At 46.6% G+C, this 20,197-nt stretch overlaps 1 protein-coding gene across 1 annotated transcript in view; it reads left to right on the top strand.

Annotated features, from left to right (window-relative positions):
* Positions 1-20,197, top strand: part of LOC126298397 (zinc finger protein 141-like) — a 107,945-nt gene that overhangs the window by 43,375 nt on the left and 44,373 nt on the right. Inside the window, exon 3 of the mRNA XM_049989710.1 lies at positions 12,794-12,958. Within this exon, the coding sequence (XP_049845667.1) occupies positions 12,794-12,958 (165 nt within the window). The remainder of the gene's footprint in view (positions 1-12,793; positions 12,959-20,197) is intronic.

The raw sequence follows: 20,197 nt of genomic DNA on the forward strand, positions 1-20,197 counted from the left end.
CCAACATTGTGTTAGGTACCGAAAGCTGGTTGAAACCAGAAAAAAATAGCAGTGAAATTTTGAACTTGGATTGGACAATGTTTAGGAAGGATAGGACAGATGCTATGGGAGGTGGTGCGTTCATTGCAGTTAAAAGCTGTTTAAATGCAGTTGAGATCGATACTGGGTTGGACTGTGAAATAGTCCAGATAAAGCTATCAAATCACACAAGGATTGACCATTGTATTAGGAGGTTTTTATAGACCATCAGCAACCACAACAAACATCGCAGAATGTTTCAGGGAAAGTCTTGAATACATAGGAAATAAGTATCCAAATTATCCATTAGTTATAGGTGGAGACGTTAATTTGCTATCCATTGACTGGGAAAATTAGACGTTTATCACAGGGGACAGAAACAAAGACTCATTGAAGTTATTCTAAGAGCGCTCTCAACATAAAACCTTGAGCAGTTGGTTCGAAAACCAACTCGAGATGGGAATATATTAGATATCTTGACGACAAACAAACCTGATATTTTTGAAGAAGTTAATCTAGAAGAAGGTACTAGCGACTATAATGTCGTTGTGGCTTCTATGTCCGTGGAAGTCGCTAAAAAACCAAAGAAACAACATAGAGTTTTCTTGTTTGGGAAAGCAAATAAAAGTGTCATTAATGAACATCTTCATAGTCAGCTCCAAGCATTCACCACGGGACAGAAAGATATAGAGCATCTTTGGTCGGGATTTAAAGGTATTGCCCACCACTTGCCTAGCAAAAATATAGGGGAGGTGAAAGGATCCACCTTGGTACAACAAACATATTAGGAAGTTGCAGAGAATTTTGCACAGCCGTTTTAAATGTAATCAATGCCCGGCTGACAAACACAAATTATACGAAATGAAAGCAGCTGTGAAAAGGTCAATGAGAGATTCTTTTAACGAATTTGAAAGAAATATTTTATCTGCAGATTATTGGGAAAAAAAAAGAAATTGGTTGTATGTAAAATCTATCAATGCTACAAATAATTCAATACCTTCTCTTGCTGACAGTACAGGTAATGTAATGGATGATGATAAACAGAAGGCTAAAATTCTAAATCTAGCTTTTAAAAATTCATTTATGGTAGAGGACTACTGCACCATTTCCCCTTTCATTTATTGAACAAACCCAACGATGGCTGACATAGCGATTAGTGTATCTGGGATTGTAAAGCAGTTAAGGACGCCAGGAAGGCATCTGGCCCAGACGGTATCCCCTTAAGATTATATGTTAACTATGCTACAAATATAGCTCCATTGTTATCCAGCATCTATCAGAGATCATTGGAACAGCGGAAAGTTCCATGGGACTGGAAGAAGGCCCAGGTCATAGCAATCCTTAAAAAGGGGAGAAAATCGGATGCACTTAATTAGGGGCCAGTTACACCGACATCCATTTGTTGTAGAATCATGGAACATATTTTGTGTTCAGACATAATGACCTTTCTAGACTCTGGGAAGCTCATCTGCAGAAGCCAGCATGATTTTAGGAAACAGCGGTCATGCGAGACACAGCTGGCCCTCTTTGTGCATGATATACAACAGGCTCCCAGGTTGATGCCATATTTCTCAACTTTTGAAAGGCATTAGACTCAGTTCCGCAGTGTCGCTTGCTCCAAAAAGTGTGTGCTTACAGTCTATCCGATGACATTTGCAGTTGGATAGAAAGTTTTCTAACAGACAGAGAGCAATATGTCGTTATGAATGGGGGGGGGGGGGGGGCCTCAACAGAAGCAAGTGTAACTTCAGGTGTGCCCCAGGGCAGCATAATAGGTCTGTTACTTTTTACGATTTACATAAACAATCTGGCTGATGGTATTGACAGAAGCATTAGACTGTTTGCCGCTGACGCTGTAGTCAACAGGAAAGTAGTATCACATGAAATTTGTGAACAAATCAATGAGGAATTGCAGAAAATAAATGCATGGTGTAATGACTGGCAGTTATCCTTCAGTATTAGTAAGTGTAACCTACTGCGTGTAACGAGGTGAAAATCCCCATTAATGTATGAATACAAAATAAATGCCCAGTCTTTGGAAGCAGTAACATTAGTCACGTATGTGGGTGTGACTATTCGAAATAATCTCAAATGGAATGATCAGATTACACAAGTAACAGGCAAGGTGAACTCTAGATTGCAGTTTATTGGTAGAATCCTGAACCGATGCAGTCCTCCAACAGAGGAAATTGCTTACAATATGTTGGTTCGTCCAATCTTAAGGTATTGTTTGTCTGTGTGGGACCCTTACCAGTTGAGTCTAATTAAAGAGATTGAGAAGGTCCAAAGAAGAGCAACAAGATTCATGAATGGTACATTTAGCCATCGCAAGAGTGTTGCAAATCTCATAGAAAGTTTGAGGTGGGACACACTTGCAGGTAGACGATGTGCTAAATGGAAGGTGCTGCTCACTAAATTCCAAAATCCGATCTTCGTCGAGAATGTAGAGCATATATTATTACCACCAACTTTCAAATCGTGCAATGATCACCATTCAAAGATAGGGGAAATTAGAGCTCGTACTCAGACGTTCAGACAGTCGTTTTTCCCCTCGTGCGATACGCGAATGGAACAGACGGGGGGGGGGGGGGGGGGGGGTGTTATGACTTTGGCGCGAATTGTGCCCTCCGCCACACACCGCTTGGTGGCTAGCGGAGTATGGATGTAGATGTAGATATTTCAGGATAGTTGGCCACAGATAAGCTGGGATAATGAGCAACCATTTCCACTTCATTGGATTAGAGTTCCTCTCATACTGCGTTCCATATATTGGAATTCTCCTTTAGTTTATTTCTCCTCCTTCAAGGCATCTGTGGTTTTCAGCAGTGCTGCATGTTCCCTCTGTACAGCAGCAGTATCATTTAATGCTACGATGACTGAGATTTCATCCATGCTGCTGTGTTCCACCAGAGGATACCATGAAAGGCAGTCAGTTTGGGTTTGTGAACATGTTCGTATACACTGTGATGTACTTCTGAGGCCTCAGTGACCACCTCACAATTCAACACAACTGATCTTTCACACTAGTCAGCCAGCATAGAGAATGGTGGTCTGCCACAACATTGAGTGGTTTGCCAAATAAATATGGGTGGATGATGGCTCAAATAACTGCATGGCACCCTCTCTTCGTTGTAGATTAGTTCATCTTGAGTTTGGAGAGTATTCGGGAAGTGCAAGCTATCACCTTTGCAGCACCTTCCAGAATTTGAACCAAAGCTGCACCTATCCCATAACCAATGATATTGGTGTGAATTTTTGTACCAGTATTCTCATCCAACAATGCTTGGACCGTAGAGGATGTTAGCACTGCCTTGAGGACAAGGAAACTTCTTTCTTGCAGGAAAATTTGGTGTCTCCCTGCAGTAGTTCTCGTGAGGGATGCACCTTGATAGAGAAATCCTTTCTTTATAGCTGATAGTAAGAGCACATTCTGAGAAAACTTTTCAAATTATAAATGTTTAGAGTAGTCAGAAAATCTGTGACTGCTCTTTTTTTTCTGGCTTAGGAAGGGCTCCACCCCCATTAACTAGAGGCCCCAAGATATGTGTTGGGTGGTGAAGAGGCATTTCTCATCTTCAAATGTAAGCATATGGTCTGAGAATGCACCAACATGGTTGTCAGGCAGAGGGAGACACACGAAGAGAGTGGGAAACAAGAGTGGGAAGGAGGTGATAAGACAAAAGGTGTGGAAACTATTGGATGGAGAGTGTGGGGACAATATATTGCTGTTGGTTGTGGCCCGAATAGTTTCAGGAGCAGAGAATGTGTTGTAAGGATAACTCCCATCTGCGCAGTTCAGAAAAGCTGGTGGTGGAGGGTCCAGATGGCTCAAGTAGTGAAGCATCCATTGAAATCAAGCATGTTATTTTTACCTGTGTGTTGGGCCACATGGTGGTCTGCTTTACTATTGGCCGTAATTTGACAGTGGCCAATCATCGTGGTGGACAACTGGTTGGTAGTCATATGAATATAAAAAGCTGTGCAATGATTGCAGCGGAGCTGGTATGTGATATGGCTGCTTTCACAGGTGGACTGGTCTCTGATGGCTTGGGATTAGCCTGTGACAGGACTGGGATAGGAAGTGCTGTGTGGGTGGATCGGGTAGGTCTTACACCTGGGTCTTCCACAGGGATATTATCCTTGTCATTGGGTTGGGTTTGTGAGTGGCATAGCGATGAACTAGCATGTTGTGGTGGTTGGATGAGTTACAGAACACCACTTAAGGAAGGGTGGGAAGGATCTTGGGTAGGATGTCCCTCATTTAGGGTATGATGATAGTTATTCAAAGCTCTGAAAAAGAATGTAGTTCAGTTGTTCCAGTCCAGGGTGGTATTGGGTGATGAAAGGGAGCATTCCTTTGTGGCTTGTTCTTGGGACTGGTGGGAGGATTTCAGGTGTGAGTAGAAATGGCATGGGAGATCTGTTCGCAGATTGTCTGGGGGATAGTGCCTTTCTGTGAAGGCATTGGTGAGACACTCAGCATACTGGGCAAGGGAGTTCTTGTCACTGCAGATATGCTGTCTCTGGATGGTCAGGATGTATGGGGGTGGGGGGGAGGAGGAGGGGGAGGGGACTGATGTGGAAGGGATGACAGATGTCGAAATGCAGGTACTGTAAGTGATTGATGAGTTTAATGTGGAGAGAGGTGGGGTGGATTCGTCAGAGAGGAGGTGGTCAACATCAAGGAAGGTGGAACGCTTGATTGAGGAAGATCACCTGAAGCGGATGGGAAAGAAGGTGTTGAGGTTGTGGAGAAATAAATACACTCCTGGAAATGGAAAAAAGAACACATTGACACCGATGTGTCAGACCCACCATACTTGCTCCGGACACTGCGAGAGGGCTGTACAAGCAATGATCACACGCACGGCACAGCGGACACACCAGGAACCGCGGTGTTGGCCGTCGAATGGCGCTAGCTGCCCAGCATTTGTGCACCGCCGCCGTCAGTGTCAGTCAGTTTTCCGTGGCATACGGAGCTCCATTGCAGTCTTTAACACTGGTAGCATGCCGCAACAGCGTGGACGTGAACCGTATGTGCAGTTGACGGACTTTGAGCGAGGGCGTATAGTGGGCATGCAGGAGGCCGGGTGGACGTACCGCCGAATTGCTCAACACGTGGGTCGTGAGCTCTCCACAGTACATCGATGTTGTCGCCAGTGGTCAGCGGAAGGTGCACGTGCCCATCGACCTGGGACCGGACCGCAGCGACACACGGATGCACGCCTAGACCGTAGGATCCTACGCAGTGCCGTAGGGGACCGCACCGCCACTTCCCAGCAAATTAGGGACACTGTTGCTCGTGGGGTATCGGCGAGGACCATTCGCAACCGTCTCCATGAAGCTGGGCTACGGTCCCGCACACCGTTAGGCCGTCTTCCGCTCACGCCCCAACATCGTGCAGCCCGCCTCCAGTGGTGTCGCGACAGGCGTGAATGGAGGGACGAATGGAGACGTGTCGTCTTCAGCGATGAGAGTCGCTTCTACCTTGGTGCCAATGATGGTCGTATGCGTTTTTGGCGCCGTGCAGGTGAGTGCCACAATCAGGACTGCATACGACCGAGGCACACAGGGCCAACACCCGGCATCATGGTGTGGGGAGCGATCTCCTACACTGGCCGTACAGCTCTGGTGATCGTCGAGGGGACACTGAATAGTGCACGGTACATCCAAACCGTCATCGAACCCATCGTTCTACCATTCCTAGACCGGCAAGGGAACTTGGTGTTCCATCAGGACAATGCACGTCCGCGTGTATCCCGTGCCACCCAACTTGATCTAGAAGGTGTAAGTCAACTACCCTGGCCAGCAACATCTCCGGATCTGTCCCCCATTGAGCATGTTTGGGACTGCATGAAGCGTCGTCTCACGCGGTCTGCACGTCCAGCACGAACGCTGGTCCAACTGAGGCGCCAGGTGGAAATGGCATGGCAAGCCATTCCACAGGACTACATCCAGCATCTCTATGATCGTCTCCATGGGAGAATAGCAGCCTGCATTGCTGCGAAAGGTGGATATACACTGTACTAGTGCCGACATTGTGCATGCTCTGTTGCCTGTGTCTATGTGCCTGTGGTTCTGTCAGTGTGATCATGTGATGTATCTGACCCCAGGAATGTGTCAATAAAGTTTCCCCTTCCTAATAAAGTTTCCCCTTCCTGGGACAATGAATTCACGGTGTTCTTATGTCAATTTCCAGCAGTGTATATGGTGCCTTTACCCTGAGTCAGATCACAAAGATATCAAAAATAAACTTGAACCAGACTAGGTGTTTGGCATTTTGGGAGGCTAGGAAGGTCTCCTCTAGCTTTTCTGAAGTGTGCAGGTAGGAGTTATCTTTACAACATATTCTCTGCTCCCGATATTATCCTGGCATCAACCTACAGTAATGTACTGTCCCCACATCCTCCCTCAAACAGTGTCCACCCCCCTCCATCCTTTCACCTCCTCCCTGTTCTCACCTCCCACCCATCTTGTGTGCCTCCCTCTGCCAACTCACCTGCTCGTATTTCCCTGCTACTCTACTTTTTCACTCTCCTGCCCCCTTTCCCTCCCCATCCCCACCTCCTTGCCTCACAGCCTCCCAATGCTGCACTTGTTGGCAGTCTAGTCCCTGCACCCTCCACCAGACAATGCTGCTCTCCTCTCCTTTCCCCCACCTTTATTTTGCTATCCCTTTCACTTCCCCACATTCTCCAGTTTGCTGCTTCCATTCCACATGACAGTTGTATTCTGGTCTGAGCTGCTAGAGATGGTAGTTATGAGTGTGTGAGGTGTCTTTGCTTGTGTGAATGAATGTGTGTTGTTTTTCTTTCTTTCTCTGATGGAGGCTGTTGCTGAAAGATAATGTGTAAGTGTCTTGTAATTGTGTCTGTCTGCAACTTCATTCGTCATCTTTACAGTAAGTAGCAATCTTATCTTTTCCTTATATTCTTGATATTCCAGCCTGGAGTTTTCATTTTTTTAAAAAAAAGCAACAGTGTCGTCCAGACGACAAAGAGACATCATCCATTTAAGGTGTCCATCATACTCTTGAAGGTGGCTGGAGTGTTAAGCACTTCAAACAGCACAACTCTGAACTCATAGAGGCTGTCAGGACTTGTGAAGGCAGTCTTTTTCCCAGTGAGCCATAGTTGAAAAATGCTTTGCTCCTTTCAAACAGTCTAGGGTGTCATCCATGTGCAGCAGTTGATAAACATATTTTTTCGTAATTTGTTCAGTTGGTAGTAGACCCATAAATGTCACGTGCCATCCTTTTTCTTCACGAGGACCACAAGGGTAAGACCAAGGACACTCTGAAGGTTCACTTATGTCACATTGCAGTATCTTCTCCACTTCCTTCTGAATTATATGTTGTTCAGCTGGTGACACCCTATACAAGCACTAGCTGATTGGTAAATGATCCCCAGTGTCGATACTGTGTTTTACCAGGTACTGGTTGGTCTGTCTTTTCTCCACTCCAGATTTGAAAGCATCTGAAGATTACTATTGAACAGCTGACACTCAATGACATTGTTGCTCAAATCAGGCAAGATCCTATTGGCATTTCAGTAGTAGCTTCATCTGCTGTGTTGTCTGTAGTGGTCGCGGGGCACGAGTCTTCCTTGATGGCACTAAGCTGCCCATCCTAGACTGGTTCAGCTGTTTTATGCACGTATCTGTAGGGATGTGTTGTGGCTGCCCATAACAATTAGTTATCCAAAGTTTTCTTTAACCACATGCAGTGTTTGTGATTGTTGCTGGTATGTAGCTTTCTTTTGTGAACCTGAGTAGCAACACAAACAACCACCCAGAGCATTCTTTGTTTGGTGTGCTTGTTGGAATAGCTCCATCAGTAGGGAGCTCTAACCTCTCACGGTCTATGACAGCTTGTGATGCCTGCAGGAAGTCCTAAGTGGCTTTGTTCTGTCATTGATAGTTATTCTTGCAATACATGTTCCTCTCGGAGGATGTATTTCACATTTGCGACCTTCAGCCTAATCACTTTTGTGTCATAGAACACAGTCTTCTTTAGCTGGCGATGATAAACAGTCAACATTACAGGGATAAAAAAATCTGAGTCAAATAGTACCTGGACAGGTTTGCTGTCAGTGATAACATTGATGGGATTTCCTGACATCTTGGTAACTGTTGTCCATAGAGAATATTTATCTGTGGGAGCCTCATCTTCATAGATAGTTGCCTTGCTTAGTTGTACTGAATTTGGGGGCTGGGCAAGTGGCTGGTACCTCTTAATGGCAGTGGGGAATGGTTGCAGTGTGTTGGGACGTGACCTCGTCGAAGGTACAGTGATGGGCTTCATCCCACAGGTCAACTGTAATTTTCTGCAACTGGCATGAATAGGACTGTTGTGATGGTTGATGCCATGCATCATAATGGTAGTCAGACACTCACCCTTCTTTCTCTGCGGTAGCATACATCTCGTTTAGGCTGTCCAAAGTGGAAACATATGAACGTTTTGTACTTCAAATTTTATTTCGCTGTGGGGTGTTATGCTTGGGGGATTAGTTGGTTGTACCTGTGTTGGTCAGATGCTGGATTAACAGCTTCAAGATATATCTGAGTTGGCTGAGTCCATTCTTCTTGGCACACTTGACTGATAGTAAAGATTGGTTCTAAAGATCGATACACCTCATCTTAAATGTTCTGTTTTACTTCCTGACCTAAAGGGTTGACATTAATGGCTGCTCTCTCTTGTGTACTCCGTCTGACATTCCTTGCTGCCATAAACTGCTGTCTCTCTTCTCGTAGTACATAGCTTACAGTGGTCTTGTATAATTGCCTTGAGGACGAAATTCGGGAGTCAGCCATACGATTTTCATCTGGCTCATTTCTGTTGCATTTCCTCGATGCGCTGGCAAAACACAACTTGATGGATTCTCTGTTGTGACATCTTCTACTAGGAGAGCTTGGTACATGTCTTTTGTACTCCTTTCATCGAGTGCGAGATTTTGTCAGCTTCTGTCGTGAGTAATTCATCTGTAAGGGACAGTATTATGAGGGCTGTGACTGTTGATAAATACAACTAAAACAGTTTTTGCATCAGTCACTTGTATATTTTGGCACAACACATTTTGATGGTTCACACAATCATCTTCAGGTGGGGAATTGTTTCACCATTTTTTTCTTTTTTTCCATTGTTCCTTAGTTGCTTCAAAATTCATGGAGGTATGTTCCATCCATGCAATTAAATAAAAGGCAGTTTGTTTATTGCCATATGCATTTCACTTCTTTTATTTGTGAAGCATCTTCAGTGCCCTGTAATACATGTTTCCTTTTATACATATAATAAATGTATTATGTGGTAGTTACAATATGTTACAATGTTACATTTCGTCATGTTTTTTCCCATGTATTTCAGGGTGGAATAAACTTTTGTAGCACAAATTTCATGTGGTGAAATTGTTTTTCAGTGTTACTTATGATTTCCATTGCTGTTAGGCATTTGTTACAAAACGTCACTTACATCACTTGCACTTTTCATTTTGTGATAAGCGTGTATGTTTACAGGGTGTAGTGCTGCCGGCTGTCACTGTGTGTTTATCTTTCATCTTTTGTTTGTGTTGTGTGTGTGGTTTGCTTATATGGATTTGGTCATTAACTACCTTCTTTTTCATTGCAAGGGCTCTTGTATGTGAAAGTTTTCATATAATGTCAGAAAAACAAACGAAAAATATAAAAAAAACCACACATACACACACACACACACACACACACACACACACACACACACACACACACACACACACACACCACAAACAAAATATTAAAGTTAAACACTCTGTGACAGTTGGCAACACTACACACTGTAAACACACACATGTTGATCGCAAAATAAAAATTGGAAGTGATGTAAGTGATTTGTTGTAACAAATGTTGATGGAAAAAATACCAGAAATCAGCCACCTGGAGTGTGGGGACCAATGAACACATCTCCAGGACCACACATATAGGCTAACAGCACTGTGAATCATAAGTAACACTGAACAACAATTTCACCTCATGAAATTTGTGCTACAAAAGTAGATTCTAATCTGAAAAACATGAAAAAATGTAACATAGTAACATATTATAACTACTACATAATACATTTATTATATGTGTAAAAAAAGCATGTATTACATAGTGCTGAAGATGCTTCTCAAGTAAAAGAAGTGAAACACATATGGCAAAAACAAACTGCCTTCCATTTAATTGCATAAATGGAACATACCTTCATGGAGAATTGTTTATATACATAGCTGGTGTTAGTGAAGAGTATAAGACATCTTTTCCCAGTAGCATACCAAGGAAGTGCAGGTTACTTTGTGTCTTTTGCTAATGATAAAAATTGTTTATTTAGAAAGGGCACTTTTTAAGTTAAAAAAATAAAATGAAAAAATAACCCATAACATCTCCCAAAAAATTTTCAATATCTGCAAGCAACACAATATAAGAACTACATTCTTGACAATTGTTAAAATTTGCCAATGACTTCCTCATAACCTTAAAAGCAGTCAAGATTTTCATCCTCTGGCATATGTAAACTCATATATAGTAAATGCCCAGGTCAGTATATAGGTCAAATAGGTCGTAATTCCACACCATATTCACAGAACACATCAATGCCTTCTGATATACACACATCACAAATCTGCAATAGCGTCCCATATAGAAGATACAGGACATCCATTTGACAAAATAGAAAGCAACCTTTAAATACTACATACTCTGAACAAAAGAACTGGAAATCTATATATGCAGAAAGAAACTTGATGAACATCCCTTCAGTGGCAATAGTGAAACAGGCTCAACCAACTTTTTGAAAAGCTTTAACAAAGTACTTAAAGCAATATCTTAATATACAGTTCCAGTGCACAGCCTTTAATGTAACCACTCCCATTCACTGATCAATATGTTTAACCTACTACTGATATGCATGATCTATTGTAATCATGTAGAAAATTAATATAATAATTAATGTATGCACATATCTCTATTCAGATTACGTACATTCATGTTTTTTTAATCAAGGGAAAACATATTTGTGTACATAACCATTTTTTTTCCAGCCAATGCTGCAGCCCATTCATATTTTTTTAAAACGTGTATGTATATATGAATACCTAATATAGTAATTGAACTGTGCCCATGACAGTATTCTGGTGCAGCCCATTCATATTTTTTACAAAAGAAAAACATTTATGTAGAAACCATTTAATAGCTTATCCTTGTATCCAGTGTAAACAAACATATCTGTAATATGTAAAATACATTTAATGTGACAGTGTAAATGTAATGTGCCGTGGACAGGACACACATCAGGCAGCAGTATGCAGCCTTTTTATAACTCTGCTGTCCAAGTAAGTACAATTCACTGTCAGAAATTCATGGCTGCTTCTTTTTTTACCTCAAAAGTACCTTTTCTAAGTATAAAGACTTTTTATCACTGGCAAAAGACGCAAAATAACCTACACTACCTTTGGTCTGCTACTATGAAAAGACATCTGTACTCTTCACCAACACGAGTTGGATTGTGTCAAGATTGGGGAAGGAAATCAGCTGGGCCCTTTGAAAGGAACCATCCCAACAGTTGCCTGGAGCAATTTAGTGGAATCATGGAAAACCAAAATCTGGATGGCCAGATGCGGGTTTGAACTGTTGTCTTCCCGAATGTCAGTCCAGTGTGCTAAACACTGAGTCACCTCGCTCAGTTGTGGCATAGGGGCAACACATTCTGTATAGAGGACCGTGGCATTTCACCATGATATTGGGCCCTCATCTTCAGTTGCTCCTCTGCTAAGCTTACTTGCTTTTTATTGTCACCAAATGTTTTCTTTTGTTCAACCTAGAATTTGTCCCAGCTATCGAACTTCTCGTCATCGTTCTCAAACCACTGCTGGGCTGTGCCATCCAAATAAAACTGCTACTTATACCAGCATAAAATATTCCAGAATATACTAACACAAGAAATTTTGAGAACCTGCTACAAATCATAAATTCTAAATAACAAATATTTGCTTGAATTGAATGCAGCACACTTCATGACAGTACAAACACCCAAAAATGTTGTATATTCTATTTCATTTCTTGATTTATCTACGTTCATTATTTGTAATGGAAGTTTTAGTGGAAGATTTAGCAGTTTAAATATATATGAACATATGCATTCTGTGAGGTGACATCGTACAACCAATATAATTTTCAGTGAACACAAGGAAAAACATTCTCTTTACTGATTACAACAACATAAATAAACATTGTAAGAATGTTTACAATTTACCAGAATGCAAGTGTCTGTATGCTGTATGTATGTAAATATGGCTAATATTACATGGGTAGCTTTGTGGCACTGCCTTTAGTATGTTCATGTAATTTTTGTATACTGTTATAATTAAAATAACAAATTTAATTATTTGAATCAGCATAACAACAATTGAATGTAGTAAGAATTAAGAGAGAACAGTTGCAGCATTGATTGTGCCATGCAGTTCGTGCAATTATACAACATATTTTTAAACTGTGATGCACATTATTGAAAAAGCATCCACCCAAGAGCTTGGATCCATAATACTAATATTTTCCCATCCTTATGAACTCAACACCTTTATCATGAGGGATGCTGACTCAGTTTTTGAGACACACAAATGGGAAAGCACAGAAGATGTAATGTCTGGCATGTTTAATATTGTTGTAAAAATGTTATGTGGCTGAATAAACAAGTAATTAGCTAACTACTAATTAAATAAGGTATATAGATGTTTTTGTTCATGTACATTTAATTTGTGTGTTTCAGATCCCAAATGGTGAAAATTTTCATGAAGAACTGCAATCAGGTGGAAAAACTGACACTGCAGCAGGAGAGAGTGTAAAGCCATTACTTCTAAGTGAAAAACTGCACCGAGTTCTTTGTCTTACCGAAGAAAGTGATATGAAATTGGCTCAAGAAAAAGTAGCCAAGGTTTGTGATATACAGTGTAATTTTCACAGTGCAGAACAAAATATCTAAATAAGTTTATGTTTTGAGTTTCTTAATTCCCACAAATGGAGAGCACTTTCATAAAAACCATTTGGTGTTAGTAGTTTCAAAGAATATTTCATTTGTAATCAGAGAGAGAGAGAGAGAGAGAGAGAGAGAGAGAGAGAGAGAGAGAGAGATATCATCAGTAACAGATTGAAGAGCACTCTAAATGATAAAGATCATTGATAAAAATTTTGTTGCTACATTGCTTAATGTACCCCCAAAAGGAAAAAGTCTGAAGGAATAAGGTCCAGTGATTGTGTTGGTCAATCTATCTTTTCACTTCTGCGTAATCACCGCTAAAAGGATTTCTTGTCAAGAAAGCATCTATAATGTCTGCATTGCTGTATCTGCACCTACATTCCTACCACATCGTGACTGCAGTGCACCCACTGCAGGCCAGCTAAGGCCATGACACTACCTAGTAGGAAGACAGCAGCATCAACAACAACAAATACAGTGCAGTTTGTTATTTTCAAGAATGCAGGACACCATCACTGTAGGCACTACTGTCACCATCAGGTGTCCTTCCAATTGATGACAGGAGGTGCAGCCAGTGCTTGTCTCTTCCCTTCCGCATGTGAAGTGCAAGGAAAGAGCCTGTGCTGTATATCTCCTCCTCTTGTGTACTTAGTCTTGTGCATGGCCTCCTAGATGCCAGGCATTGTTGGAAGGTATGCTAGGCAACTGCACCAACTACTTCATGGTACCTCACTTGGAACAATCCCAACCAGCACTGACCTGTGTCGATGTGAGTAGTTTTGTCTCAGCGGATCCAGGCTCACCAACCTAGGCTCCGTGTTACGCTTCACTGTGCTAGGGCTTGTTCCGGTGCCTTCCACGGAGTTACTGCTCTGTCTTCCTGTAATTCCCATCAGAGCTGTTCCATAACCTGTAGTGTTATCATTTGCATGTGCCCCCCCCCCCCCCCCCACACACACACACAAACTGTTATGGTGACAATGATAGTTATGACCTTGCAGCAGTCTCCTCTCGTCTGCCATACTTCTTAATGGCAGTGAGGATAAAATTCTTTTTGGCATATTCCATTTCTGTCACTGGTGATGCAGTTTTCACATTGCACTGTCATTTACATTTTTTGGCACTGAAATATTCACATACCAGATTTGGTGACAATCCCGCATTTTCACCTTTAGTCATGCTCAGTCCTGCTACCTGCTGACTAGGTCAGTTCCGTGGCTCCAGTGCCACTTTGCCACTTTGCCACTTTTTGGTGCCTCCCCCCCCCCCCCCCCCCCCACACACACACACAGGTTTCTTTGCACCAAGCTCGCTCTGTTGGCGCTGGTTCCTCTCTTTGCTTCGTACCATTTCCGTATGGTCTTCGTGCCCAATGCTATTTCTGTTTTTTCTGACTTCTTGGATACATGGTTACAGTACATTCTGGCAGCATCGAGTTCCTTTGCCCTTGGTCTGCAGCCCTCCTCCTCCTGCCATTTGAGGCAGCCTGTTGCATTTGCACATTGCAGTCATAGCTGGCTCTCTTCTAAAGGGTATCTTTCCTCCAGACACTAGGCAGCCATGGGGCTCAAGTCCCATCTTTGAGGTTGACCGTCTTCTGGGACTGACTGTTCTCCATGGTTCCAAGGATCAACCATTTTCTTTTCCCTGGCCCCTTCTGCTCAGCTTGACCCTGCATACGTCGTTCCTTTTCTGATTCCTCTTACTTTCCGTTGTGTCCCTGGTGCATGTTCTGGCGGCAAGGGCTCAATGGACTGTTTTCTCTGGTGCTCTGCTCTCTGACCTGCCATACTCTTACACTTGTTCGGGCTGCCTCCATGTCATGTCTTCCAGAGGCTACACCCTCAACGGATTCCACCAGTGTTCCACCCTCTTCCTTCTGGCTGCTCTCAGCCACCAATCCTCCCATGACCTGTCCTTAATCTATTTATTTTTCAGTTGTGCCCACTTTGCTGTTCACTGTTGAAGCCCAGGCTGTCCACATCGTCTGCATGACGCCACCTCTCAACCTCTGGTACTGGCTATGCAGCTGCCATTGGCTCCACAGAAGCTCTGCAGCAATGACTAGATGGTTTTGTTTTCTCTTTCCCTGAGGGGGAAGAACATGTGGGGTCTTCACCTACAAGCAAGATTGCTTCACCAGTTTCTCCACAAGAAAGAATAGGATGTTGTGTCCATACCTACTTTCCAACTGCACAGAAACCACAACACACCCGTGTCTCAAGGGTGGCCTAGTTTCAGGCATTGTCCACTTTCTGTTCAGGCTTTCGAAGCCAGCTACGACCACAACAGTCCTGAGTAGCAAGCCACCAACAGCACCGGTAAAAACTTCCTGGAAGATTAAAACTGTGTGCCGGACCGAGACTCGAACTCGGGACCTTTGTCTTTCACGGGCAAGTGCTCTACCAACTGAGCTACCCAAGCACGACTCGCGCCCCGTCCTCACAGCTTTACTTTTTCCAGTACCTTGTCTCCTACCTTCCAAACTTAACCAAAGCTCTCCTGCAGACCTTGCAGAACTAGCACTCCTGAAAGAAAGGATATTGCGGAGACATTTCTTAGCCACAGCCTGGGGGATATTTTCAGAATGAGATTTTCACTCTGTCGAGTCTCAGTCCGGCACACAGTTTTAATGTGCCTTCGCTTCCCCTCCCCTTCCCCTCCCCTCCCCTCCCCTCCCCGTCCCCGCCCCTTCGCTTCCCCTCCCATCCACTTCGCTTCCCCTCCCCTCCCCTCCACTTCCCCTCACCTTCGCTTCCACTCCCATTCGCTACCCCTCCCCTCCCCCATCGCTTCCCCTCACGTTCGCTACACCTCCGCTCCCCTTCACATCCCCTCCCCTTTGCTTCCCCTCCAATCCCCTTTGCTTCCCCTCCCCTCCCCTTTGCTTCCCCTCCCCTACCCTTTGCTTCCCCTCCCCTCCCCTCTGCTTCCCCTCCCCATTGCTTCCCCTCCCCTCCCCTCTGCTCCCCGTCCCCTCCCCTCTGCTCCCCGTCCCCTCCCCTCTGCTTCCCGTCCCCTCCCCTTCGCTTCCCGTCCCCTCCCCTTCGCTTCCCGTCCCCTCCCCTCTGCTTCCCGTCCCCTCCCCTCTGCTTCCCGTCCCCTCCCCTATGCTTCCCGTCCCCTCCCCTCTGCTTCCCGTCCCCTCCCCTCTGCTTCCCGTCCCCTCCCCTCTGCTTCCCGTCCCCTCCCCTCTGCTTCCCGTCCCCTCCCCTCTGCTTCCCGTCCCCTCCCCTCTGCTTCCCGTCCCCTCCCCTCTGCTTCCCGTCCCCTCCCCTCTGCTTCCCGTCCCCTCCCCTCTGCTTCCCGTCCCCTCCCCTCTGCTTCCCGTCCCCTCCCCTTCGCTTCCCGTCCCCTCCCCTTCGCTTCCCGTCCCCTCCCCTCTGCTTCCCGTCCCCTCCCCTCTGCTTCCCGTCCCCTCCCCTTTGCTTCCCGTCCCCTCCCCTTTGCTTCCCGTCCCCTCCCCTTCGCTTCCCGTCCCCTCCCCCTCCACTCCCCTTTGCTTCCCCTACCCCCCTTCGCTTCTCTCACCTCCCCTCCGCTTCCCATCAACTCCCCTCCGCTTCCCATCACCTCCCCTCCGCTTCCCATCACCTCCCCTCCGATTCTCCTCACCTCCACTCGCTTCCCTTCACCTCCCCTCCGCTTCCTCTCCCCTTCCCTTCGTTTCCCCTCCCCTTAGCTTCCCCTCCACCTCCGCTTCCCCTCCCCTCCCATTCGCTTCCCCTCCCATTCGATTCCCCTCCCATACGCTTCCCCTCCCATTCGATTCCCCTCCCATACGCTTCCCCTCCCATACGCTTCCCCTCCCATACGCTTCCCCTCCCATACACTTCCCCTCCCATACGCATCCCTCCCATTCGCATCCCCTCCCCTTCGCTACCCCTCCCCTTCGCTACCCCTCCCCTTCGCTCCCCCTCCCCTTCCCCTCACCTCCCCTTCGCTACCCCTCCCCTTCGCTCCCCCTCCCCTTCCCCTCACCTCCCCTTCGCTTCCCCTCCCCTTCTCCCCCCTTCTCCCCCTTCCCCTCACCTCCCCTTCGCTTCCCCTCACCTCCCCTTCGCTTCCCCTCACCTCCCCTTCGCTTCCCCTCACCTCCCCTTCGCTTCCCTCACCTCCCCTTCGCTTCCCCTCACCTCCCCTCCGCTTCCCCTCCCCTCCTCATCGCTTCCCCTCCCCTCCGCTTCCCATCCCCTCCTCATCGCTTCCCCTCCCCTCCGCTTCCCCTCCCCTCCGCTTCGCTTCCCCTCCCCCTCCCCTCCGCTTCCACTCCCATCCGCTCCCCTTCACCTCCCCTCCCCTTCGCTTCCCCGTCCCCTCCCCTCTCTATCGCTTCCCCTCCCCTCTGTTTCCCCTCCGCTCCCTATTGCTTCCCTTCCCCTCCACTTCCCCTCCCCTTCCCTTCCCCTTCCTATCGCTTCCCCTCCCCTACTCTTTGCTACCCCTCCCCTTTGCTTCCCCTCCCCTTTGCTTCCCCTCCCCTTTGCTTCCCCTCCCCTTTGCTTCCCCTCCCCTTTGCTTCCCCTCCCCTTTGCTTCCCCTCCCCTTTGCTTCCCCTCCCCTTTGCTTCCCCTTCCCTTCCCTTTGCTTCCCCTTCCCTCTACTTCCCCTTCCCGCCCCCTTCTCTTCCCGCCCCCTTCTCTTCCCGCCCCCTTCTCTTCCCGCCCCCTTCTCTTCCCGCCCCCTTCTCTTCCCGCCCCCTTCTCTTCCCGCCCCCTCCTCTTCCCGCCCCCTCCTCTTCCCTCCCCCTCCTCTTCCCTCCCCCTCCTCTTCCCTCCCCCTCCTCTTCCCTCCCCCTCCTCTTCCCTCCCCCTCTTCCCTCCCCCTCCTCTTCCCTCCCCCTCCCCTTCCCTCCCCCTCCCCTTCCCTCCCCCTCCCCTTCCCTCCCCCTCCCCTTCCCTCCCCCTCCCCCTCCCCTCCTTCCCCCTCCCCCTCCCCCTCCCTCCCCCTTCCCTCCCCCTCCCCTCCCCTTCCCCTTCCCTCCCCTTCCCACACCCTCCCCTTCCCACCCCCTCCCCATCCCACCCCTCCCCTTCCCTCTCCCTCCCCCTCCTCTTCCCTCCCCCTCCCCTTCTTTCCCCTTCCCCTCCCCCCTCGCCTCCCCTTCTTTCCCCTTCCCCTGCCGCCTCCCCCTCCCCCCTCGCCTCCCCCTCCCCTTCCCTCCCCCCTCGCCTCCCCCTCCCCTTCCCTCCCCCCTCGCCTCCCCCTCCGCGTCCCTCCCCCCTCGCCTCCCCCTCCGCGTCCCTCCCCCCTCGCCTCCCCCTCCCCGTCCCTCCCCCCTCGCCTCCCCCTCCCCGTCCCTCCCCCCTCGCCTCCCCCTCCCCGTCCCTCCCCCCTCGCCTCCCCCTCCCCGTCCTTCCCCCCTCGCCTCCCCCTCCCCGTCCTTCCCCCCTCGCCTCCCCCTCCCCTTCCCTCCCCCCTCGCCTCCCCCTCCCCTTCCCTCCCCCCTCGCCTCCCCCTCCCCTTCCCTCCCCCCTCGCATCTCCCTCCCCTTCCCCCCTCGCCTCCACCTCCCCTTCCCTCCCCCTCCCCTTCCCTCCCCCTCCTCTCCCCTTCCCTCCCCCTCCTCTCCCCTTCCCTCCCCCTCCTCTCCCCTTCCCTCCCCCTCCTCTCCCCTTCCCTCCCCCTCCTCTCCCCTTCCCTCCCCCTCCTCTCCCCTTTCCTCGCCTCCCCTCACCCTCCACTTCCCCTCCCCCTCCCTTCCCCTCCCTTCCCTTTCGCTTCCCCTCCCCTACCCCTTGGCTTCTCCTCTCCTCCTCTTTGTTTCCCCTCCCCTTCGTTTCCCTTCCCTTCCCCTCCCCTTCGTTTCCCTTCCCTTCCCCTCCTCTCCTCTTTCTCTTCCTGTAGAGGGCTTTAAATTTATGTTTTCTTTGTTTTCCATCAATATTTTCTGATTGGGTCTGAAATGGATCATTCAAATGGACCATATTCAGTTCCTTTACTATTTATGATCAGTACTAGCTTGTTCTCCATTCCTTTTTAAATTCACATGTGTTGAATTTTCCCTCTTACTTTCCAGGGCACTAACATAGCAAACATTATCAGTGGCTTTTAATTACAAAGATTTAGCTATTATATTGCCACGTCATTTGTTGCCCAATGGAAAGTCTTCACATACCCTCTTTTGTAATTGAATTGGAGGTAGCTGTGATGCTACAAAAGTCTTTTTGAGCACATGCCTACTGTTGATGAGGTTCTGCGTGTTGTTGACTTTGTTTTAAGCTGTACTAATAAAGAATATGTTTCTGTGTAGTAGTCATTAATCAGCATAGCTTCATATTGCATGTCTGTAATGAGATCCATGTCAAACAGGCCACCACAATAATTAGGATAAAAGTAAGTGCTGCTGATATTAGGGAAGTGGATGTAATTGAGTTTCTCGTCAAAGCACTACTATGCACAGTACCTGTGGTGAAAAAGAGAGAATGTATGGATTCAGTATTTTTTAATAGTTTCATAATTTACTGTATGTCACTTTTATGCATATCAAAGTAATACAGTAATGCGCGTAATGTAGAATATGATGCACATACTTGTTGCCCAAGAATTTCATAGAAATAATTGTCAATGTGCTGGATAGTAACAGCAAAGCAGAATTAAAACAAAATGAGTAGGTCGAGGGAAAGGTAAACAAAGAAAAGTGATAAGTCAGGATGAGGCCAGGTCATAAAGAAACATTAAATTTATAGTACTAGCCTTCACTATAGATGGTAACTGCAAATGCAAAATTGTATACTGGCAAGTGTGCCAAAACTAATGGATGACAAGGTAAAGAAGTGTTGTTATATAAACTAGTGTTGGTAATATGTGAATAAATGTATTACACCAATAAGGTAGCCATACAGCACACACACAAAGTCATTTAAGCAGTCATTCTTCCCACACACTACACACGACTGGAACAGGAAGGAACCTTAATAACTGGTACAATGGGACACACCCTCTATCATGCACTTAAGTGGTTGGCAGAGTATAGATGTAGATACAGATGACAAATTACCTTTAATGAAAGTATAGCGTATTTACTCGAATCTAAGCTGCACTTTTTTTCCGGTTTTTGTAATCCAAAAAACTGCCTGCGGCTTAGAATCGAGTGCAAAGCAGGCGGAAGTTCCGAAAAATGTTGGTAGGTGCCGCCACAACTAACTTCTGCCGTCAAATACACAGGGTGGTCAGAATGTGTGAAATGCTTGTAGG

The sequence above is a fragment of the Schistocerca gregaria genome, chromosome X, assembly GCF_023897955.1.
Source record: "Schistocerca gregaria isolate iqSchGreg1 chromosome X, iqSchGreg1.2, whole genome shotgun sequence".
NCBI classification, from domain to species: Eukaryota; Metazoa; Arthropoda; class Insecta; order Orthoptera; family Acrididae; genus Schistocerca; species Schistocerca gregaria.